The sequence below is a fragment of the Macaca nemestrina genome, chromosome 11, assembly GCF_043159975.1.
Source record: "Macaca nemestrina isolate mMacNem1 chromosome 11, mMacNem.hap1, whole genome shotgun sequence".
Taxonomy (NCBI): Eukaryota; Metazoa; Chordata; class Mammalia; order Primates; family Cercopithecidae; genus Macaca; species Macaca nemestrina.
In genome coordinates this window covers 128,549,214-128,574,159 of record NC_092135.1, presented here as the reverse complement: position 1 = coordinate 128,574,159, position 24,946 = coordinate 128,549,214, and the positions used below count along the sequence as shown (strand labels likewise).

The window sequence follows — 24,946 nt, the reverse complement described above, 5'->3', positions numbered from 1 at the left end:
AACTCCTAATCTCGTGATCTGCCCATCTCGGCCTCCCAAAGTGCTGGGATTACAGGAGTGAGCCACCGCACCCAGCCCATGCCCAGCTAATTTTTATATTTTTGGTAGAGATTGAGTTTCTCCATGTTGTCCAGGCTGATCTCAAACTCCTGAGCTCAAGCAACCCACCTGCCTCAGCCTCCCAAAGTGCTGGCACTGTAGGTGTGAGCCACCGTGCCTGATTGTAAATGACTCTTAAACACCACTAGCTCCCATTTTCTCACATATAAAGCAGGGATAAACTAGTTATCCTACCTCCCTGTTAAGGTTTTTGTGATGGGGAAATGAAGGTTCATTTACAAAAGCCCTGTGAAAAATCACAATGTAAGCCAATGAGTGAACTATAATTTGGGTTTGGGTGTAGCTGAAGTCCCCCCTTTTTTGTTTTTCCATTAATAATTAAATAGCAGCACAAATTATTCTTTGAAGACTTTTGGAGTTTGTGATTAAGACAATATTATCAATGAATAAAGGAAGACTGTGCTTATCATGCTCTATCAAATACAAAGGGTAGCAGTAGAGAATAAGTACATTATTTCGACCCTTAAAATAATAACTCTTGATAGTTTGTTGTTAAAAAAGACTGTTATTTTACTAGAATATTTTTGCTACATTTTCAATGTGTCAGTCGATTGAACCAATCCAGTTCAACCAGAGTTTATAATGTCTTCCTAATGTCTTCTGTTTCTCAACAGGGCAAGAGAGGTTAAATGTAGAAAGTGGTATTCTAGAATTTACAGAATCAAGGAATAAGGAGACCACTCGGAATGAAACTAATCAAGAAAACAGAGTTCTGGATTTGTACTCTGGATATTCTGCAGCCTCGGGTTGCAAAATATTCTTACCTGGTACAGTCTGGGGTCGTGAGCAAGTGGCTTCTTGGCCCTCCTTTTCCTCATTTGATTCTAAAGAGTTGTCATTATTGATCACTGCACAAAAGAATGGGATTCTTTAGAGGTCTCAGTGTGTGACCAAGGAATCAATTCAGTAGGAAATTCCCTAATAAGAAAACCTAGAAAACCTTGAAAATGCGTGCAAGTCCTCGCCTGTACACAGGCCACGCTTGTCTCGATCCTTTCAAGTTACCTGCATTGTGGGTTATTGTGGGTTAGCGATACTCCATTCTTGTCCCCAGAGGGAAATTTTGGTTTGCTTGGCCTTTGCTTTCCCACACTTCTTTTACTTCTTATCCCTTCTACTTGCCACTCCACATTTCCTTTGTTTCTGCTTCTATTTTTCATGCAGAGAGACCTTGAAGATCTTCTGATAAAGATGTGAGCCTCTTCTATCTCCCACCAACACAGTGCCTTCCTGAATTGTTTATAAGGCTGAGAAATAACTTCCTCTTGTGTTTGAGCCAAAGACATATTTTGGGACTAATTTTTAGAGCAGTTTGCTTACACCAAGATCAAAGTTAGAGTACGTACTGTCCAAAAACTAATGCAAATTTACATTTTACTTTGAAAGATGCATTGAGCAATTAGAATGAATGTATTACTACATTGTTATTTTATAACATCAAGATGAGGTTCTTCTTTGCTCTTAGGTCTTTCCCTAGTGTATTTTCCCTAAAGTGGCATGTTTCTAATATCCCCTGGATCTAGAAAGTAAAGGGCAAAACAAATCAACCAATTTGAACACTAAAAAGTTATAAATCTTATGACAACTCATGCTGCAAATAGGATTGAGATAATACAAGATTTTAATAATGTTTCTGTCTTTCATTTCACAAAGGAAGTAACTCAGAATCCAGGATACTAGCCTTGTCTTTCTTTTAATTTACCATGAGATTGTGGAGATGACTTTGAAACATCTATGCAATTGTGTTCTCTCTTCTAGGAAACAAGGATGAGAATCTCTATTCTGTTTACCCTTTTAAGGTTATCGTAAATTTAAAAGTAAGACAATCTGCAAAAGTCTTTTGAAAAATCACTAAATGTGCCATGACTTGCTGAAGAATGCTGTCAGAAACAATACTTCAGGTTTCAGAATACTTTATCTCAGGTGTTTATTTTTGCCAACACCAGACAGTTGGATTCTCATCCTATTTTGATCCTATTCAAAGTTCGTGATCAGATGACAATAAGATCTTCCCATAAAGGAATATTTAGCTTTCTATTCTCTGTAAAAGTCACTATATAAATCTAACATTATATAGACGTAGCAACTAGTTGGTTTTAAAAACAAACTCATCACTTTGCTAGCCTATTCCTGCTATATAATCAATGTATGGGTATGAATATTGATTAATAGACTCCATCAAGAAAGAAGGCTAATTCTCAAAAATAAGTTTCTAACAATTTCTTGTCTCTCTGCATTTTCCAAAAAGGTCAAGTAAAATTAATGCAAAGAATGGGATCCCAGGATAAAATGGACCCATTTTACAGAATGAGCTCAGAATAAAATGCATCAGGAAACAGTAGCTCTTAAATCAGATTCCCACAGCCCAAGTCTTGCTCTCCCAAACTTCCTTACCAGGCTTACTTCTCACTGGTGAGATGAAGACTTCTAGGGGCTCATCAACATCGGTGGATCCTTCAGAGTCCTCACTGCTGATGACTGCACGAAGGAGCAAAAACCATTAAGAGTCTCAGGGTGTGACCAACGAGTCCACGCACCAGGAAATTCCACAATAAGAGCACTAGGAAGACCTGGAAAGCTAAGTTAACTCAAGACCCTGGAGTGTTCCTGGAATGCATGCCACCTGCAGTTTGTTCCAGGTTCTTAACCAAAAGCTGATAAAATCGACACACAGAAGGCAGTTGTGCCCATCCACTGACACTGTTCTTACCCCAACCCTCATTCTACTTTTCTCTTTCACTCTCATTTTACTTCTCATCTTTCCTCTTTGTTCTGCCATCTCCCCTGCTTCTGCCTCTGTTTCTGGTGATGGTGTCTCTTTATACCTCTCTTTGTCTGCTGTGTTTCTTCCCCCATCTCCTCTTGTGAATATCTTGGCTCCCTGATCTTTTTTTTTTTTTTTTTTTTAAACTCCTCTCCCATGACTTCCTCTCTTACTTTATTTTTATTTTTATTTATTTTTTATTTTTTCCTTTTTTATTTTATTTGAGACAGAGTCTTGCTCTGTTGCCCAATCTGGAGTGCAGTGGCAGAATCTTGGCTTACTGCAACTTCCGCGTCCCTGGCTCAAACGATGCTCCTGTCTCAGCTTCCTAAGTTGCTGGGACTACAGACATTGTCATCTTGTCTGGCTAATTTTCATATTTTTTGTAGAGATGGGGTTTCGTCATGTTGCCCAGGCTGATCTTGAGCTCCTGGACTCAAGTGATCTGCCTGCCTTAGCCTCCCAAAGTTCTGGGGTTACAGGCATGAGCCAGCCCTCTCTGACTTCAGAAATAGCCTCTCTGACATTCTTACTGATTACCTCCATTTCTGTCTTCTGGTATTTTCCCAGCTCCCAAGGGCTTTCTTCTGTCAAGCTGAAGACTCACCGCATCAGGTACCAGCCCCTTTCCCTTCCTGCCTCCATCCCAGGTACCTGCACTGCCCCGATGGGCCCTGATGAAGTCCCCGAGCCCCTTACCTGGTAACCTGTGGCTCACAGTTACAACTTCTCCCGGGCAGCCTTACCTATTATGTCAGATGCCTGGGCTCGGCATTCAGCAGTTGAAGTACAATATGGTTTTTCCTTTTTTATATCCACCAGTCGCACAGAACAGGAATTAATTTGGATTCCATGGTTGTGTGGCTCTGCCCCTGGGCCAAATTATAATAAATGAAGAATTTTCATTTGTCTCCCCAGTGGACCTCCTTCACTATCATTAATAACTCCTCCTGTCTGCAATTTCACTGCTGGGGCTAGACCTTCACCTCACCTCCCTGTTTTTCCTTTTGCTCAACTCTGTCCCTTCCTTTGTGCCTCTCTTGGCTCTGTTTTGTTTTTTACCTTTCCCTTTACCTGCTCTTCTCATCCTTTGATGGTTAATATTTTGCTTTTTTAAAAAAAATAAAAATTATAATGGTAGTATAAGACAGATGAATAAAAGTGGGTTTTGAATGATCACAAAGGAAGTAAATCACTTTGATCAAAAAACAGATTACCAATACCCCAGATACCTCCTAGTGACACTTCCCACTGTTTCCACTAACTTGCTCAAAGCCAACTATCATTGAGGTTTCAAACACCGAGATTAAGTTTGCTTGCTGTGTAATTTATATAAATTGAATCATCTCTTTTCTCTCGCTCTTTCTCTCTCCCCCACCTCTCTCTCAATATATATAGATCTCCCCAAAGAAGCCAAATCCCCCAAAATTATATGTATATTTTACTCAACATGCTTGTGAAAGTCATCTGTATTCATTTTGAATAATTATTTTCACTACTAGATAGTATTCCATTATAAAAATAAGCCATGAATTATTTATTCAATTGTGCAATTTCAAGCATTTGGCTTCTATGAATAAAGCTGCCCTGAGCATTCTTTTCTATGTGTTTTGGTGACATAACACACATTTTTGTTGGTTTCTGTTGAGGAATGTAATTGTTGAGTTATAGGGCATGTATATTTTCAGCTTTGAAAGATTACCCCCAACTGTTTTCCCAAAAGCATATATAAAGGCAGAGATGAAAGAAAGAGAGCTTGGCAAATTCCAGTAAGTAAAGGAAGCTTAGTGTGGTGGGAATGTGGCATGAAGGGGTGAGAAGAGGGTGATGGGGAATGTGCAGGTGCGTGGTAGGCATCCTTCAATTCACCACTGCAAGCAGTGCTGACCTACTGCTAAGGGCCACATGAAGGCACTGGGTTTCAAACAGGAGAGTCATATCAACTGGTTTCTATTTTAGAAAAGTCCATTCAGCTGAGGTGCAGACTTGAGAGGAGTAAGGTTGGGGGCCAGACAGGAGACTGTTCCTCTAATTTTAGTGAGAGTGACAGGGATCTAGATTAGGATGTTTGTGCTGGAGATGAAGAGAAATGGACAAGTTAGAGATATTTTAAAGTTGGGATTGACAGAAGTGGCAAATGAAATGATGATTGTTTTAAGCCATTAAGTTTCAGGATGGTTTGTTTCATTACACAGCAATAGATGACAGATGCAGCTTCTGAAGAGAGATGTTCTTCAGGTCTTTAACTAAAGGTCTTCAGGCAATTGGGGAAAGGAGTCAAGAGGACAGGTCTGAGCTGGAGACGTATGTTTAGAAATCAACAGATCCTAGATGGTGATTGAGCCATGGAGAGGAAGTGATGCCTGAGGAGAGGCCTATTATAATCTGGGGGTGGAGGTGGAGTCACAGGGGCCATTTCGATAAGGAGGCAGCTGGTCCCCCATAGTAATAGGACAAACCCTGTGCCTCCTTTCCAGTTCTTGTCTCCTCAGATCAGAGAATGTCTTGATTTGTCTTCTCTCTTCCCTTCTTTGCGTGATCCACTCTCTACCAATTTTTCATTCATTGTCCTTTAACTCATTTTCTGCATACTTTTCTTTGTGCCTCCCTCCATTTTTCCTATTTCTTGGTATTTTTTTCCCTCTATATATTTTTTCTATTCGTACTCTTTTTATCTACACTTTAAAAAAATTACTGTCTCTTAGAGTCAGAACTAGGGTGAGATGAAGGTGATGCCTTAGGTGCCTTGAAATTTAAGGAAGCTCAGTCTCACATGCCAAGTGAGATCTCCTTACAAGCTGTGCCCTGGGGGCTTTCCTGCCTCACCTCGTGCCAGGCCTGTTGTCCCCTATGTAATGTTGCATCTCTGTTACATTTCCTACCTGCTTCGAGTCAGCCTTTATTTCTTAATTATTAATGTTACCTCTGCAAGCTTCTTCTATGTCACTTTTTTTCTCCAAAAACACTTTTGCATCTGCGTGAGCGCTACATCACTTTTTGTCTTTCTGTATCTTCCTCATCTCAAACATTCCAGTCATTACCAAAGGTCTCTTCTAGTGCCATTGTCTACCACACCAGAGTCCCCCCACTTGCCATTCCTTCCTGAAGGTCTTTCACCTGGGCTTCCTTCCTTTGAAAATCTGACAAGCAGCATCATGCATAATTTCTATGTTTTCATGATAACTTTTGAAAAGTAACTTGCAACATATTTCTATTCATCAACTCCACAACATGGCAATGTATGGATACCATGTCACTTTATCTAAAATCTGTTTTACTCATATACAGTTGGTCCTTGAACAACAGGGGCTTGAACTACATGAGTCCACTTGTATGCAGATTTTCTTCCACCTCTGCCACCCCTGAGACAGCAAGACCAGCCCGTCCTCTCCTTCCTCCTCCTCAAACTACTCAATGATGAGGATGAAGATCTTTATGATTATCTATTGCCACTTAATGAATAGTAAATATATTTTCTCTTCCTTATGATTTTCTTAATAACATTTTACTTTGGAGATCTTACTTCATTGTGAGAATACAGCACATAATACATAGGGAAAATATGTGTTATCATCTGTTTATGTCAGCAGTAAGGCTTCTGGTCAACAGCAGTTAAGTTTTGGGGTAGGTAAAAGTTATGTGCAAATTTTTGACTGTATAGGGCATTGGTACCCTCCCCACAGTGTCCAGGGGTCAACTGTATTTTGTTATTTAATATTCCCTAGTTAACCTCTTTCGTATTCTTTCTTCTTGCATTCTCTAACCAGGGACAGGCCCTCCGTTAAAAAGATTTACTCTCTTTTTCCCTTCCATCTCATACCTGTTAAAAGCAGCCAGAGGCTGTGAACAAAGTCTGTGTGTCTTGGGTGGGAGTAGGCAGTTAGTATAAGAAAACAAAGGAAAGTTTTGCGCTTATAGAAAAATAAAGATATAATTAGAAAATTGGGGAGAAGCAGAGCAGAATATGACTCTCTGCTCTGAAAACTGGGGAGAAGCAGAAGATGGCAGAATAGGACTCTCCAGCCTTCCTTCCCCTGCAGAAACACTGATGTGAACAACTACCTATGCATGAAAACACCTTTGCAAGAGCTGAGGAAACCAGATGAAAGATCACAGCACCTGGGTGTAACACAGAAATAAGAAGGAGCACATTGAAAAGGGCAGGAAGAAAAGTTTCACTGTGTCACCTTCTCCAACTCCAGGAAGCACAGCACTGAGAGAGATACCATATGCTTGGGGAAAGGAGAAGGAAGTGAGTGCAAGACTTTGCCTTAGACTCAAACCACAGAACTGTCTTCAATAAAATCCGGCTCCCAAAGCCCCAGACTCTAGCCAGTACCCATGGTCGGAACCTCCAAGCTCACCCTGACCCCAACCTAAATCCTGCAGCCCCAGGATTCAGTCCAGCCCTGCAAACTCAGTCTCCAGCCTCCTATAGCTCTATTTCAGCCTCAGTGACCCCACGATCCAGACCAGACTGAGTGACAAACTGGACCCAGTGGCACTGGGCTTTAGGCCCATCCCAGCAGCAAGCTGGCTTCAATAGCACTGGGCTTCAGGCCTACTGAAGTGCCTAAAGAAGCCTGCACCAGTGCTGTAGAACCCTGCAGATTCTGGTTCAAGGTTCCCCCCAGCACAGACCTGCCCATTGGTCGTCCTAGGCACCAGACTAGCCTGCTTGAGGACTCTAGCAGCAAATCTGCCCTGGCACCATGCCAGATGGCCTTCCTAGAATCTTTAAATAGGGTGAAAGGCTTTCCCAGACAAAGTCAGACTGCAAAGACTAAAATAATTCCTACTTTCTCAAATGCACAGACATAAATGTAAGGCAACAAGAAACATCAAAACCAAAGAGACATAACATGACCGAAAGAACACAATAATCTCCCCACAGCAGACCCTAAAGCAATGGAGACAACAAACTGCCTTACACAGAAAATTCAAAATAATTGTTTTAAGTAATCTCAGCAAACCTTAAGAATATATAGAAAAACAATTCACTAAAATCAGGAAGACAATAAATGACCAAAACGAGAAATTTAACAGAGATATTGAAATTATTTAAAAAATCAAACAGAAATTCTGGAGCTGAAAAATACAATGAATGAAATTTAAAAAGGCATCGGAGAGCATCAACAGCAGAATTGATCATGCAGAAGAAAGAATATGAATTCAAAGACAGGTTATTTGAAATACAGTCAGAGAATAAAAAGAAAAAAGAATGAAAAGTCATGAAGAAAGTTTACAGGATTTATGAAACACATCAAAAGAGCAAATATTTGAATCACAGGAATTCATAAAAGGGAAGAGAAAGACAAAAGTAGAAAGTTAATTTAAAGAGATAATAGTATAAAACTTTGCCAATCTGGTGAAAGACATAAATTTCCAGGCACAAAAAGGTCAATGGTCTCCAATCAGATTCAATGCAAACAAGACTACACCAAAACATACTATAATAAGCTGTTCAGATTCAAGGACAAAGAGAGAATCCTGAAAGCAATAGAAGAAAAGAAACAACTAACATATGAGGGAGTTTTAATAAATGTAGCAGTGAACTTTTTAGCAGAAACCTTATAGATCAGGAGAGAATGAGATGAAATATTCAAAGTGCCCCCAAAAACCTGACAACCAAGAATACTTTTCTTGGCAAAGCTGTCTTTCAGAAATAAAGGAGAGGTAAAGACTCTGCTAGGAAAACAAAAGATGAATACATTCATCACCACCAGACCTGTCTTACAAGAAATGCTAAAGCTGAAAGAAATAAATGTTAACTAATAATATAAAAATATAAGAAAGTATAAAACTCACTGGTAAAGTAAATGTACAGTCAAAATATAGAATAATACTGTAATGGTGGTGTGTAAATCACTTCTACCTCTAGTATGAAGGTTAAAAGACAATTTTTTAAAAAAAGTAGCTACAATAATTTGTTAAGGTATACACTATAAAAAAAATATGTAAACTCTGACATCAAACATTTTAAATGAGGGAGTAAAGTAAAAGTGCAATTTTTGTAGGTAATCAAAATTAAGTTGTTATCAGCTTAAAATAGCCTGTTATAAGATGTTTTGTGTAAACTTCATGTTAACCACAAAGCAAAAACTTACAGTGAATACACAAAAGATAAAGAGGAATCAAAGCGTTATCACTAGAGAAAAATCACCTAATCACAAAGGAAGGCAGTAAGAGAGAAAGAAAAGAATAAAGAATCTACAGACAAGCAGAAAACAATAAACAAAATGTTTGGGAGGCCGAGGTGGGTGGATCACGAGGTCAGGAGATCGAGACCATCCTGGCTAACATGGTGAAACCTCGTCTCTACTAAAAATGCAAAACATTAGCCAGGCGTGGTGGCGGGCACCTGTAGTCCCAGCTTGGGAGGCTGAGGCAGGATAATGGCATGAACCCGGGAGGCAGAGCTTGCAGTGAGCTGAGATCGTGCCACTGCACTCCAGCCTGGGTGACTGAGTGAGACTCTGACTCAAAAAAAAAAAAAAAAAAAAAAGAAAGTACTCACCTATCAGTAATTATCTTAAATGTAAATAGATTAAATTCTCCAATCAAAAGATATAGAGTGGCTGAATGAATTTATAAAACATGAACCAAGTATACGTGGCCTACAAGACACTCACTTCACTTTTAAGGACACACATAGACTTAAAGTGAAAAGATAGAAAAAGATATTTTGTGCAAATGGAAATGAAAGAAAGAAGGCATAGGTATATTTACATCAGATGAGATACAGTTTGAATCAAATAATATAAAACAAGGCAAAAAAGGTCATGATAAAACCAGGCACGATGGCTTACATCTGTAATTCCAGCACTTTGGGAGGCTGAGGTGAAAGTATTGCTTGAGCCCGGAAGTTTGAGACCTGCCTGGGCAACATAGGGCAATCCTGTCTCTATAAATAATGAGAAAAAAAAAAAAAGAGACAGATGTGGTGGTACATGCCTGTCATCTCAGCTACTTGGGGGGATTGCCTGAGCCCAGGAAGTTGAGGCTGCAGTGAGCCATGATTGCACTAGTGCACTCCAGCCTGGGTGACAGAGCAAGAACCTATCTCCAAAAGAAAAACAAAAACAAAAGAAACAAAAAGAAAGAAAAAAAGAAGGTCATTATGTAATGATGAAGGAGTCAATTTATCAAGATGGTATAACAATTGTAAACATATGCACCCAATATTTGAGCAACTAAATATATAAAACAAATATTAATAGACCTGAAGGAAAGAGAGACTAATACAATAATACTAGGGGACTTCAACACCCTACCTTCAGCAATGGACAGATTGTCCAGGGAGAAAATCAATGAGAACACATCAAACTTAAACTATACTTTAGACTAAGGGGACCTAATAGGCATATATAGAATATTTTATCTACAAGCAGAAAACTACCACTCTTCTCAATTGTACATGGGACATTCTACAGGATATATCATATGTTAGGCTACAAAACAAGTTTTAACAAAGTAAAGAAGGCTGAAATTATATCAGATATATTTTTTGACCACAATGATATGAAATTAGAAATCAATAATGAGGAATTTTGAAAAATCTGCAAATACATGGACTCCCAAACAACCAATGGGTCATTGAAGAAATTAAAAAGAAAAAAGTTTTAAATCTTGAGGCAAATGAAGATAGAAATATAACATATCAAAACTTCTGGGATACAGCAAAAGCAGTTATAAGAGGGGAAGTTTATAGCAATAAACACAAGAATACATCAAGAAAGAAGAAAGATCTCAAACAACCTAATGTTATACCTCAAGAAACCAGACAAAGAAGTAGAACTAAGGCAAAAATTAGCAGAAAGAAGGAAACAATAAATATCAGACCAGAAATAAATGAGTTTAAAACTAGAAAAAAATAAGATCAACAAAACAAAGCATAGGCTTTTTGAAAAAATAAATAAAATTGACAAACCTTTAGCTAGACTAAGAAAAAAGAGAAAACATTCAAATGAATAAATCAGAAATGAAAGAGGAGACACTACCTTTCTCATACCACATATATACAAAGAATCATAAGACCCTACTATGAACAATTTAATGCCAACAAATTGGATAACCTAGAAGAAATAGATAAATTCCTAAACACATAAAGCCTACCAAGACTGAATACTAAAGAAACAGGAAAATCTGAACAGACCAATAATGAGTAAGATTTAATCCATAATAAAACACCACCCACCAAACAAAAGCTCAGGACCAGATGCTTTCACTGTTGAATTCTACCAAATATTTAAAGAACAAATAGCAATCCTTTTCAAACTCTTCTCAAAAATTGAATAAGAGGGACTACTTCCAAACTCATTTTATGAAACCAGCATTACCCTGATACCAAAGCTAGACATGAGCACTACAAGAAAAGAAAATTATAGGCCACTATCCTTGATAAACGTATATGAAAAATCCTCAACAAAATATTATCAAATCAAATTCAATAGCACATTAAACACCATGATCAAATAAGATTTATCATTGGGATGCAATAATGGTTAAACATACACACATCTAAAAAGGTCATACACCACATTAATAGAATGAAGGACAAAAACCATATGATCATCTCAATAGATGTAGAAAAAGCATTTGACAAAATTCAACATTTTTTCATGATAAAAACTCTCAGCAAAATAGATACAGAAGGAATGTATCTCAGCACAATAGTGGCCATACATGACAAGCCCACAGCTAGTATCATACTTAATGACAAAAAACTGAAAGATTTCCCTCTAAGGTTAGAAACAAGAGTATAATGCTGATATGGTTTGGCTGTGTCCCCACCCAAATCTCATCTTGAATTGTAGTAACCCCCACATGTCATGGGAAGGACTTAGTGGGAGGTAATTGAGTCATGGGGGCAGTTACTTCAATGCTGTTCTTGAGTGAGTTCTCACAAGATCTGATGGTTTTATAAGGAACTTGTCCCCTCTTTGCACTGCACTTCTCCTTGCTGCTGCCATGTAAAGAAGGACGTGTTTGCTTCCCCTTTTCTGCCATGATTGTAAGATCCTGAGGCCTCTCCAGCCATGCTGAACTATCAGTCAATTAAACCTCTTTCCTTTATAAATTATCCAGTCTTTGGTATGTCTTTATTAGCAGTGTGAGAATGGACTAATACAGATTGCCCATTCTCACTGCTATTCAACATGTTACTGCAAGTCCTAGCCAGAACAATTAGGCAGGCAAAAGAAATAAAAGCCATTCAAATTGGAAAGGAAGAAGTTTTAAATTGTCCTTATTTGCAGATGACCTGATCTTATCTATAGAAAATCCCGCCCGAAGACTCCACCAAAAAAACTGCTAGAACTAATAAACAAATTCAGTAAAGTGGTAGGATATAAATACAGCATACAAAAATCAGTTGCATTTCTATGCACTAACAATAAACTCTGAAAAAGATATCAAGAAAACAATCCAATTTATAATAACTACAACAAAATACTTAAGAAGAAATTTAACTAAGGAGGTGAAATATGTGTACAATGAAAAATCTAAGACATTGATGAAAGAAACTGAAGAACAAAGAAATGAAAAGATACCCCATGTTCATGGATTGGAGGAATTAATATTGTTAAAATGTCCAGACTACTCAAAGTCCTCTAAAGAATCAGTGCAATCCCTATAAAAATTCCAATGGCGGCCGGGTGCAGTGGCTCATGCCTGTAATCCCAGCACCTAGGAGTTTCAGATGGGAGGATTGCCTGAAGTCAGGAGTTCAAGACCAGCCCGACCAACATGATGAAACCTTGTCTCTACTAAATACAAAAAATTAGCTGGGCATGGTGGCGTATGCCTGTAATCCCAGCTACTCTGGAGGCTGAGGCAGGATAATCACTTGAATCCGTGAAGTGGAGGTTGCAGTGAGTTGAGACTGTGCCATTACACTCCAGCCTGGGCAACAAGAGCAAAACTCTGTCTCAAAAAAATAAATAAATAAATAAAATCCAAATGGCATTTTTTGACATAGAAACACAATTTAAAAATTTGTGTGGAAGCACAAAAGACTCCAACTAGCCAAAGCAATTTTAAACAAAAAGAACAAAGCAGAAAGCATCACACTACCTGATTCAATATACACAACAAAGCTATATTAATCAAAAGAGCATGGTGCTTGCATAAAATAGACACGTAGAAAAATGGAACAAAATAGAGAGTTTGGATCCATGCATTTATGGTCAATTGATTTTCAACAAAGGTGCCAAGAATATGCAATGGGTAAAGGACATCTTTCTCTTTAATAAATGGTGTTGGGACAACTGGATATCCACATGCAGAAGAATTAAAATTGACCCCATCTCATGCCATATTAAAAAATTAACTCAAAATGGACTTAATACTGAAATTTAATAACCAAGGTTGTAAAACTACTAGAAGAAAATACAGAGGAAAAGCTTCACGACATTGGTCTGAGCAAGTATTTTTTGGGTATAACACCAGAAGCACAATCACAAAAGCAAAAAGGACTGGGATTACATCAAACTAAAAAGCTTCTGCATAGGCAAGGAAACAATCAACAGAGTGAAGAGACAACCTACAGAATGGGAGAAAATACTTGCAAACCATGTATCTGATAAAGGTTATTATCCAAAATACTTAAGGAGCTCAAACAACTCAATATTAAAAACAAACAAACAGATTTTTAAATGGGCAAAGGACCTGAATAAACATTTCTTAAGGGAACACAAGCAAATGACTAACAGATAGGTGAAAAAATGCCCTGCCTTTGAAATCATCAAGAAAATGCAAATTAAAACCACAATGAACATCACCACATACTGGTTAGGATGGCTATTATAAAAAACACTAAAGATAACAAACATTGGTGGGGATGTGCAGAAAAGGGAACCTTTGTACACTGTTGCTGGGAATGTAAATTGCTACGATCACTAAGAAAAACAATATGGAGTGTCCTCAAATAAATAAAAAGTAGAACTACCCATACAATCCATGAATTCCACCACTGAATATATATTCGAGGGATATGAAATCAGTACAGATGCTCCTAGAGTTACGATGGGACCACATTTCCATAAACCTACCATACACTGAACATATCATAAGTCAAAAATGCATTCAATACTTTAATAAACCCATTGTAAAGTTGAAAATCGTAAGTCTAACCATCATAAATCAGGGGCCATCTGTATACGGAAGAGAGATCTGCACTCCCATGTTTATTGCAGCAGTATTCACAATAGCCAAGATATAGTATCTGTAACAACCTAAGTATCTGTCAATGGGTGAATGGATAAAGAAAATATATACACAATGAAATACATCTATACACTGAAATACTATCTAGCCTTTGAAAAGGAAGAAATCCTGTTATTTGTAACAACCACCACGAACCTGGAGGATATTACGTTATGTCAAATAAGACAGGCACAGAAAGACATGTATGACATCTCACTTATATGTAGAGTGTAATAAAGTTGAATTTATAGAAGTTGAGAGTATACGGTGGTAACAGAGGCTGGGGATACGAGGATGAGGACTGGGGAGATGTTAGTCCGGGGATACAAAATTTCAGTTAGATAGGAGAAATACATTAAGAGATCTATTATACAACACGATTAATATAGTTAATAACGTATTGTATTCTTAAAAATTACTGAGAGAATAGATTTTGCATTATCACCACAAAAACGATAAGTACCTGAGGTAATATTTATGCTAATTAGACATACGGTAATTATCTATGCTAATTATTTATGCTAATTAACTAGTTAGCCTTTTCACAATGTGTACATATTTCAAAACAACATGTAATGCTAAATACATCCAGTTTTTAATTTAATTTAATTTAATTTTATTTTTTTTTTTTTTGAGACGGAGTCTCACTCTGTCACCCAGGCTGGAGTGCAGTGGCCGGATCTCAGCTCACTGCAAGCTCCGCCTCCCGGGTTCACGCCATTCTCCTGCCTCAGCCTCCTGAGTAGCTGGGACTACAGGCGCCTGCCACCTCGCCCGGCTAAGTTTTTGTATTTTTAGTAGAGACGGGGTTTCACTGTGTTACCCAGGATGGTCTCGATCTCCTGACCTCGTGATCCGCCCGTCTCGGCCTCCCAAAGTGCTGGGATTACAGGCTTGAGCCACCGCGCCCGGCCAGTTTTTAATTTTAAAAAGTGGTTACAATGGTAAAACAACAACCAACCAACCAACCAACAAACGTATAGCGTCTGAATAAGAAAGGAAAGAAAATAGGCAAGGTAAGCAATAATTACCTTCTTCATCACAGGGCAATGGGCAGGGCGTCTCCCTTCCAGCATCCCCATTACTCACTTGGACAGCGACTTGTTCACAGGATTCTGGAGATAAATGAGATCACAGCTGAGAATCTAGTGGAGCCTTGCTCTGTCCTATTTCCATTTGGTTAGACCTCACCTTGCTTCTCCTTTCTTCTCCTGTTTCTACCTATACCCCTGTCTGCATATACTGCTGCATGAAGGTGTTTGTGCTTTATTGATTCCTGGCCAATCTCTCTCTACTTTCTCCTTTTGCCTCTTGTTTCTGTCTCTCTTCTTTGGTGAGACTCTGCAAATCTTCCCCTTTCTCTCTCAGTTTTTTGCTTCTAGCTTTCTTCCTCCAGGTCTTTGTCATCAGTATGTCAGTGTATCAGGCTCATCCGTATATCAGGCCCCTTCTGTGTCTGTGTGATTTTCCCCTGCTTGTTAAACAGGTATCTCCTTGCATTGTGCATTAGACTCTTCCTCTGCCACCAGCCAGGGCCCCTTGGCTCGTCCCCATTCACGTGAACCCAGTCAGTCTTACCTGTTGGCTCAGTCTTTTGGGCACTTTGTTCATTTGTTTGTTGGCTTCCTAGCGAACCATTTTTGTCACTGGTTGTATCTTTTCTGTCTGCATTTATCTCTTCTGTTTCACAGGGGTGCTCTGAGAGTCCATTTTCAGGTGGGGTTGTACCTAAACCATGGTTTGATTCACAGATATTTTATTTGCCCCCTGCTGCCCGTCACTCCCTTCCAACCACTACAGCATGGGCCACTGATGGACGTAAGATCAAGGCACCAAGCAACAGCCAGACTCAAGCAGATGCAGGCAGAAAATGGTGAAGCAGGCACACGGGTAAAACGGCCAGGCTCAGCGGCAGCAGGAACAAGCAGCAAGTGTGCTTAAGGGGTGTGGGAGGAAGAGACCCTCCTAGGCAAGATAAGGACTTGTTACTTAAATCCCAGAAATGGAAAAACTGTAGATGTAAAAACTGAAAATTCTGGGCAATCATTAACACAAAGAGGCAACCCCACAGCACGTTTCAGAATGGGACAAGGATAGCAGAGGCTCAAAGAGTAGTAAACAGGAACAAACCATCATGAGATGGGGAATCCCAACGGGGCCAAGTCAGGCTTTGAAAAGAGTTTTCACCAGTTCCTGGCAGGAAGAAATTAGAAGTTTATTTCAGAAATTGAGGTATGGATCTTGCCATTCTCTTTTAATCCCTTTTTGGTCTCTGTAATGTAGGAGTTAAAGACCCCTTCTAAGTCTCAGTGCACAGGCCATCTGGAGCTGGCAGATGCCACCTAATTATTGAAGTCAGACTCCAGCCTCGAGAGTAGGGGACTGGGTCAGCTGCACCCCTGGCTGACAGGGGCCTTGACCAGACAACCCTGCTGAGTGTCCTCTGTGATACACTCCAGTAACTGACTATGGCAGAGTGATCCTGCCTTTGTCCCCAGAGCTACCCTGCCCGGGGCCCTTAGCTCAGTTTCTTCGAAGTCCTGGTTGCCTCATGCCCACCCACTTTTACGCAACACCCTCCCTCTCCACATCTGTTTATGCTTTCTCACTGGCTTTTCCATGAGGACTCAGTGTCTGAGTAGCCTCTGCTTCCTCCAGCTCTTGGTATTCTTTTTTTCTGGATCTTTTTGTCTGCAAACATTTCCTCATTTTTCTGTGTTTATTTTTTCTAGATTCCCTGGATAGCACAGAGTTAGGAATGCAGGCTCTGGGGTAGAACACCTGGGTTTTTCCTTGTTCATCTGACCCTAGGTAAACTCCATTTGTGGTATCTCTGAATTTCAGTTACCTTATCTGCAAAATAGGCATATAAGTAATATTAATCTCCAATGGCTGTCATGAGCATTAAACCAACTGCCACAGAGTAGATGTTCAATCAAGGTGAGCTGTTAATGGCACGGTGATTTTTGTTGTCTTTTACCCCTTTTTACAGTTTCATTTCCCTTCTTTCGTCCTCTAGGTATCTACACCCTCTTCCATGTGCACCACTTCCTTTCTGAGTCTCTCTACAAGACCGCCTTTCTCTTTGAATGTTCCTGCTCTTAAACAACATCCTCACATTTAAATTTTTCCCCTATTCTGCCACCTCCAAGTAGCCCCCGTGATATCATAAGAAATATACATTTCAGTCTTCATTCCCTGCTCCTGGTCAGAGCTTCCAAAACCCTTGAAGCATCCTAAGTCATGACAAGTGAAAAGAGCACTTTCTGTTATTCACAACAAGCCCCTTTCGACCACATCTGGGTTCATGTTAATGAGGTAACTTTTGGAAAGCCCCTAAGGATTGGGGGGTGGTTGCCAGGGGAGCTGAACATGAGATTAGACGGTTGAAACTTTCAGCTCCACCTCTTGACCTCCAGGGAGGGGAGAGGAGGAATGGAGGTTAACTTAATAATCAGGTAGCAATGATTTAATCAATTCAGACTGTATAATGGAATGTCCATAAAGAACCCTAAGTGACTGGGTTCAGAAATCTTCTGGGTTGGCAAACACATGGAAGTGCCAGGAGAGTCGTGTCCCAGAGAGGGCAGAAGCTCTGTGCCTTTCCCCACGCTTTGCCCTATGCATTTCTTCCACTTGGCTGTTCTTGAGTTGTATCCTTTATAATAAATGTCAGACATTTCCATGCGCTCTGTGTGATCTACTAGGAAAGTATCGAAGCCAATGAAGGGCGTGTGGGAACCTCCAATTTACAGGAAGTTGGTCGGAAGCACAGGCCACAACCTGAGACTTGCAACTGGCATCTGAAGTGGGGGGCATTCTTATGGGAATGAGCTATTAACCTGTGGAGTCTGTGCCAAGTCTGGGCAATTAGTGGCAGAATTCAATTAAATTATAAGATATCAGGTGGTATCTGCAGAGAATTGGAGAACTGATTGGTGTGGGGAGACCACCGACATGTTTGGTGTCAGAAGTGTTGTGAATATGACAGTACAGGTAAAACAGGAGCCTTTCTTTCTCCAAGGGTCTCCTTTTTGATGTTGACCATGGACCATGGGCTGTGGTTCTTAACCCTTCACAACTTCACACAGATCCCCTACAGGGAACTTTCTAAATCACAATGACTTCTAGGTAGCTGGCATCTGTAAATCTGGCCTAGTGACACACTTGGCTCTGATTCCCTTATGGTTATTGAGCCAACTATGTCTTGTCATGGCCACTTCTCCAGAACCCTGCATCTGGTTAGGAGCTCATATAACCCCCTCCTTGACTTCTCCATTGTCCTTCCGTATGTCTTCCCTGATTCACAATCTCCACTCAGAACCTTGGATCCCTAACGTCTCTTAGAGATAGTTTTTATTCTGTCATTTTTACCTTGTTCAAGACTTAGTTGGATGCCAGGCCTCTCCTCCCTCTCTTCTCCATCACTTTCTCGGAGAGGCAATTTGTCTTGGATTACTGAAGAGCGGGAGAAAGAAGACGCAATTAGAGATCTACAGGGACCAGGGACAATGTCTGGAAATCATGCTTTTAGGAATTTCCAATCCTTGGGTGACTCAGAGCTCAGAGGGTTCCTCATGACCTAAAGTTCTCCTGTTATCCCTTGGGACAGAGAAGAGAAGACCCCAACAATGAAGGCTTTATTGTCCTACACAGAAAGGAGACACTCAAGATTTAAGGATAAAGGAGTAATGGAAACATTGTGAGCTATGTTACCCTCAAAATTGTCAGATGGCAGGGTAGGCATATATCAAGTGTAAGGAAGAAACTGGGGAATTTCCTGGGGAGAAGGTCTCAAGTCCTAGAAAGATTCCATTTTTTTATAATCAGCCAGGTGCAGTGGCTCACACCTGTAATCACAACACTTTGGGAGGCCAAGGCAGGAGGATTGCTTGAGCCCAGGATTTTGAGACCAGCCTGGGCCACATAGCTAGACCTCATATCTGAAAAAAAAAAAAAAAACAAAATTAGCTGGATGTGGTATTGCACACCTGTGGTCCCAGCTACTCAAGAGGCTGAGATGGGAGGAACACTAGAGCCCAGGAAGTTGGGGCTGCAGTGAGCCGAGATTATGCCACTACACTCCAGCCTGGGCAACAACAAATTGAAACTCTGTCTCAAAAAAACATAAATAGAAAAAAAGTGAGAAAACCTCAATATCTGTAAAGATGAGGCTAGAAAACAGGAGAACGTTGTCTTAATTGGGTCAGGGAGGATGAACAGTTCTCAAATAAACATAACAGAGGACACAGGGGCAGCTTGTGTGAACTTCAGGGTCCGAGAGTCAGCAGCATCTCCCTGAGGGTGGGTGGGCTGCTGTGCTGGACGGGGTGGTGTGTGGTGCTGTCTCAGGTCAGTGACAGTGATCCTCAGGGCAGGTCACCCAAGCACCAGGAGAGCCAGAAACTAAGACATGAGTTGAGGGCACTGGAGCTAGGAAGGGGGATCCCCGCAGTCCATGGAGAGGAACAGAGCCCCTGAGAATGTGGGCAGTAAAGATAGCACCATTCCCTTCCATCCCCACAGCCTGGACCATCCTGGTTACAAACATTGACTTGAAATTTGTGCCCAGGTATTTGATTTCCTTTTATTCCTTTTCTGACTTGAATATTTGCTATAGAAATTATTTTATTATTAATCTAGATAAGGTTAGTATTGATACAAATCAATAAGCCATATGCAACTACTGCTTAAATTTCTTTCCTTGTTCATAAACCTGTAGTATTTCTTGATTGCCTAGTAAGTAAACTTCAAATTCCTTAGCTTTAAATTCCAGACCATTCAATATCTTCCTCCAGTTGATCTAAGTCAGCTCCTATGTTGCTTCTCACTCTCAGATTTAGCCAAATCTAATTTGTCCTGTTTTGCAGACATGCTTTCAAACTTTTATTCCAGTTCCCATAGCATCCACCCTCTTCAGGGCATGTGCCAGTTTCTCTTGTGATGTCTCTATCTCTTATTTGGAGAACTGGATTGAGATCAAACTGTGTGGGAATAAAAAGTTTTCCAGGCAAGTAAAAAAATTGTAGGATGTCTTTAATGTGTACCATTTTAACAGTATAAATTACGCATTCTTAGGAAAAAGGTCAAGAATGAAACCTTTAGTTTGGTATAGCACCAAAAATAGTCCCTGGCAGAGTAATTGGTTTTGTCATTGCTTAATTAATCTTTGTTTCATCCCTTGTGGATAAAGGGTTAGCAAAACCACTTCTACTTCACTGAAGGCAAACTTGACCCAGGGTTAACTTTCTTGTTCATATTCTGAAAACCTAATAAAGATAGCCTTTTTTTGCAGTGTTACTAGGCAAACAGAGGTTAGAAATGACCCATGACTGGTTGACTGGGACTATGTATGGACAACAAATACCTGTGGGGAAGCCATAGTTGTGGTCTTCCTTCAATTGATAACTCTTGTAACTCAGTTTGCTCCTGTAACTCAGCTTGCCCATATGGGGTCCTGAAAGCTGTTACTATGGAGTTGTTACAAGAGACATACACTCCCATAGGCATGTGGTGCTGAGCCAAGGTGGATCCTGCACCCACAGCTAAGTTGTCACTCAGGGCAGGTAGTAGTCAATTTGGTGGACTGCTATGTAGACCACTGCAAGGGCTCCCACTGAAGAGAAGAAGCTGCCCTGTTGGGATTCTGTTTCTTACTCTATGCTCTTCTAAGTAAATCTGATGCCAGTGTTGCTCTGGTTGTCCTGTGAGTCCAAGTTGCCAGTGAAGCCGACATCCAGGTGCTTGTTTTACCATGACCATAGGCCATGAGCTTTGAGAAGACTCATGACATGTCTATTTTGTTAACTACTCTATCCCCACTGCCCAACAAAATGTGTCACACATGGTAGGAGCTCAGTATACACTTATTGAAAAAAATCGACCCTGGAAATCAAAAGGTAGATAATAAATCTAATTACCATTTTTGAAGCTTTCATAAATGTGAATTAAATCGGGGTATTCCTGCAGGTTGACCTCGCTGAACAGTGCTTCCAGAACTGGCAGGCTAAACATCTTCTCCAGTTCACTGAGAACATTGTACACTACTCTCTGTACAGGGACCAGGTTTCTACAAGAATCTTGAGAATCCTTAAAAAATATTGAATAGAGAAAATATAAATACAGACTTCCAAGTTACAGAAGAGCTCTAGAAAGGAATTCTATGGTTACTGTATTCTAATTTCTCTACATAAGTATTTTCATGTGAAGTTCTATAATTTTTACTTATTGGTATAGCCAGTAATGAAAGAAGTAAATCCCTTCTCCTTAAAAATACCCACTGATGAGCCTGATTGCCTCACCCTCATTTACATTAGATGCAAAAAGGGGCAACTTGGAAGGATAAAAGTGGCCTCAAAGTCCTTTAACAGCCTGATCCACATGTTTTTGGGATAGACGTAGCAGGCAATTGATGAATGGCTGTTTTGTTGGCTGGACAACCCCTGCTCTTCCCCCAAGACTGATTTGGCCTGAAGGGCTCAAGGAAACCAGGCGACCATTCTCCCCTTGCTGTGAACTTGGCCACAGAGGAAGCACATTCATAGCCGGAGATGACTCGCTGCTCTGTATCTCCAACAGGGCCTATGGGTGGAATTTACCCATAGTCCAAGACTCCAGAAATGCACAAAAAAAGGAAAGAAAAAGAAAACACATGTGTTGGAGAAAGAATAACAAGCATTTACCTCCAAATTTGTCCTCTCTGGACACCAATTCCCTGTGAGTTTTAATGTTCTCAGATCTAGGTATTTTAAATTGATGTTAACTGGAAGAAAATGCGGTGCCAATTGCTATTTCAAGTAAATCAGTTCATTAAAATTATTTTTAAGTTCTAGTTTATGTTATAGTGTATGAATTCTACAAAACACTGTACATTTATGGAGAACACCTGTTTCTATTCCAGTTTCTCCAGTACCATTCACTCCAACTCCAGAGGGCACCATGGAACACCATTCCCTCAGCTGGAAGCAGCACCATCTCCGGTGACCTCTGCTTCTCCCCTCCTTTTCTACTTTACAGGAACACTTACAGAAATACTTGAAAAAGTTCCCCACTCATAGGAAACCTGTCAGTTAGCAAGTTGTACCCTGAAGTTTTGGTCTAGGATATCAAAGCATAACTTACTTTGGGGCTGGCTTACCAGATTGTGACATAATAAACTTTACTCACATCAAACATTTTATTTGTGATGAGTTCACGGTCACGGAGGCCCTCAAGGAATGGAAATGTCTTTTTTATTGCATTTGAAATCTCCACCTTATGTCTTTTGAAGTGCTTGAATACAGCGTCACAGAGAAGTCCCTCATCTACATCCTGGTCTTCTGTGAACATCCTAGGGAAAAAGGACACCATGTGAAAATGGTCGTCAAGATTCTGAGATGTTTGTGGAGATTGTAAGACTTTACATATAAAGGACAAGCTACAAAGAACGAACACATATAAAATAGGTGATACTCAGTAGAGGCCAGAATAAATGGAATTTAAGCAACAAAAAAGATGTAATAGAAGAAATGGAGGTTGTGAAAAACTAATATAGAGGACTGAAAAAGTTCTGCCTAAACTGAACAAAGCCATTGTAAAGATACCTTCACCTAACCATATATGAAATATTTTTGAAATAAAAATTAAATTCCTACAGAATCTAGATGGAATAAGCAGGTCATCCACAGAGAAATGAAAAACAATGGAATAAAAATAAAATCTAACCTTGAATATGCATCTTAATTAACAACTGAGAGAAAACAAACCTGAGAAAGATAAAAATAAGATGTCCTTGTCTAATCTGTAGCTGTTAAGAAATATAATCCTGTATCATATCATTAATTTATTAATAATACAATGCAGTTTAATAATAATAATGATACCACATTATTGAGAATTTCATGAGAATATCAATGATATCTCCTAGAATGTCTGATTCTACTTTCTGTTAATATAAATATATCTGTATTATTGTTATATATGGTGAACAATTTTAGGCATCTGAATTTCAGAAATTGCTGTTGTTTCCTGTGAAAGTAATTTTAAAGTTGAATCTCTAATTCTAGTTCTTAGTTGATTACTTTATTGCTCTGATAATGTTTTAGTCAACGTCTCAGTATTCCTTAATATTATGAAAACTTATGAGCCCTTCCTTCCCAACCAGAAGAGAATTACTGGCACTTTCCAGTATCTAACATGAGGCAGGAAACAATAATGTTACATTTTTGTTTTGAATTTCTGTAAAAAAAAAGTTTCTGGTTAAAGATCACTAAAATAATAACAAAGGAATTAGATTCACAATGACAAAAAGAATGGCGGAGAACAATAAGCAGATAAGAGATTTCAAATAAAATCTTGAAGGTGAAAAGTGGTCAGAAAAGTGCTAGTTGCAATAGTAGGTAGGGGATGGATGCTTTCAGAGTTTAGGAATCATGGTGCCCTACAGAATTTGTAAGAAACAATGGAGATTTGAAGGGAGACACAGAGCCAAAAACTGATGTGTTATTTGAGAAATGAACAGAACAGTGTATGCCCCGCCTGTCAACCCACATGCTGACCACATGCAGCCAGGTAGCCTTTCAGGGGCAACCAATGCTGTCATTTTTTCCATCATATGTTGATACTGCCTGCTACTGGATTTCGTACAAATGGAATAAAAGATATATATGCTTTTGTGTCTGCCTTCTTTTGCTTATCATTTGTGTTGATGTTGAACAGTAGTTTGTTCATTTTTGTTGTTGAGTGGTATTCTATTGTGTGAATCTATCACAATCTGCTTATTCAATTTTCAGTTCATGGTCATCGGAGTTGATTCCATTTTGAGACTACTAGAAATAAAATTGCTGCTCTTGTACAAGTCTTTTCGTGGCAAGATGTTTTCACTTCTCTTGGGTAAATATGTAGGAGTGGAATTGCTGGGTCATTGTGTAAGAGTACTGTTAATCATTTTAGAACCTGCCAAACTGTTTTTCAAAGACTAACAGAGAGCCTTTCTAGTTTTAGCCATTCCAGTGTTTGTGATGTGATATCTCATTTTAGTTTTAATTCGTATTTCTTTAATGATAAAATGATGTCAAGCACATTTTCATGTGCTAATTGGCAATTTTTTTTTTTTTTGTAAAGTGTCTGTTCAAGTCTTTGGCTCATTTACATTATTCAGTTTTACTTACTGATGGGTAGGAGTTTTTAAAATATATTACGGATAGAAGTGTTTTGTCTGATGTATATATTGTGAATATTTTCACCCAGTCTGTAGCTTCTCTTTCATTTTCTTAATCATGTCTTTTGATGGGAAGAAATCTAATTTTGACAAAGTCCAATTTGTTATTTTTTCTTTTATGATTAATGACTTTAGTGTACTATCTAAGAAATACTTGCCTACTCAAAGGTCATGAAAATATTCAAAAAACAATTTACAATATAAGCATGGGTTTATATATGTACTTTCCATGCTATACCATTGATATATTTGTCTACCCTTATGCTGATAAGAATTTGCCTTAAATATCATGGCTTAACAAAAGTCTTGAAGTCAATTAGAAAAGATTGTCTTGGATTTTCTAGATTCTTTGCTTTTGTACATATCTTCTCAAATCAATTTGTCAATTTCTACAAGAAAACACTTAAGGATTTTTTTTGGATTTGAATTGAAGCTACAGATCAATTTGAGGAAGCTGACAACAATATTGAGCTTCCAATCTGTTAACATTGTATATCTCTCCATTTACTTAGATGTCTTTAATTTTACCCAACAGTGCTCATAGTTTTTAGAAGTCATGTACATCTTTCATTAAATGTATTCTTCTCCAAAAACCTATTGAAATAAAAAATTAAATTTAATTAAATTTATAAAATAATAAATTTATTCCTAGTTATTTT

At 39.1% G+C, this 24,946-nt stretch overlaps 1 protein-coding gene across 10 annotated transcripts in view; it reads right to left on the bottom strand.

The window, feature by feature from the left end:
* The window catches only part of LOC105473951 (SP100 nuclear antigen), a 132,364-nt gene that overhangs the window by 77,973 nt on the left and 29,445 nt on the right, over nucleotides 1–24,946 (bottom strand). For 9 of the 10 annotated variants that reach the window (XM_071073514.1, XM_071073509.1, XM_071073511.1 and 6 more), the window contains 9 exons: nucleotides 22,256–22,418; nucleotides 21,010–21,178; nucleotides 18,464–18,547; nucleotides 16,220–16,282; nucleotides 15,668–15,817; nucleotides 15,121–15,204; nucleotides 3,631–3,756; nucleotides 2,515–2,598; nucleotides 885–968 (listed from right to left, as the gene is read on the bottom strand). In XM_071073514.1, coding sequence (XP_070929615.1) covers nucleotides 885–968; nucleotides 2,515–2,598; nucleotides 3,631–3,756; nucleotides 15,121–15,204; nucleotides 15,668–15,817; nucleotides 16,220–16,282; nucleotides 18,464–18,547; nucleotides 21,010–21,178; nucleotides 22,256–22,417 — 1,006 coding nt within the window. In that variant the 5' untranslated portion in view covers nucleotide 22,418. The remainder of the gene's footprint in view (nucleotides 1–884; nucleotides 969–2,514; nucleotides 2,599–3,630; nucleotides 3,757–15,120; nucleotides 15,205–15,667; nucleotides 15,818–16,219; nucleotides 16,283–18,463; nucleotides 18,548–21,009; nucleotides 21,179–22,255; nucleotides 22,419–24,946) is intronic. The other variant, XM_071073510.1, reaches the window with a different exon arrangement.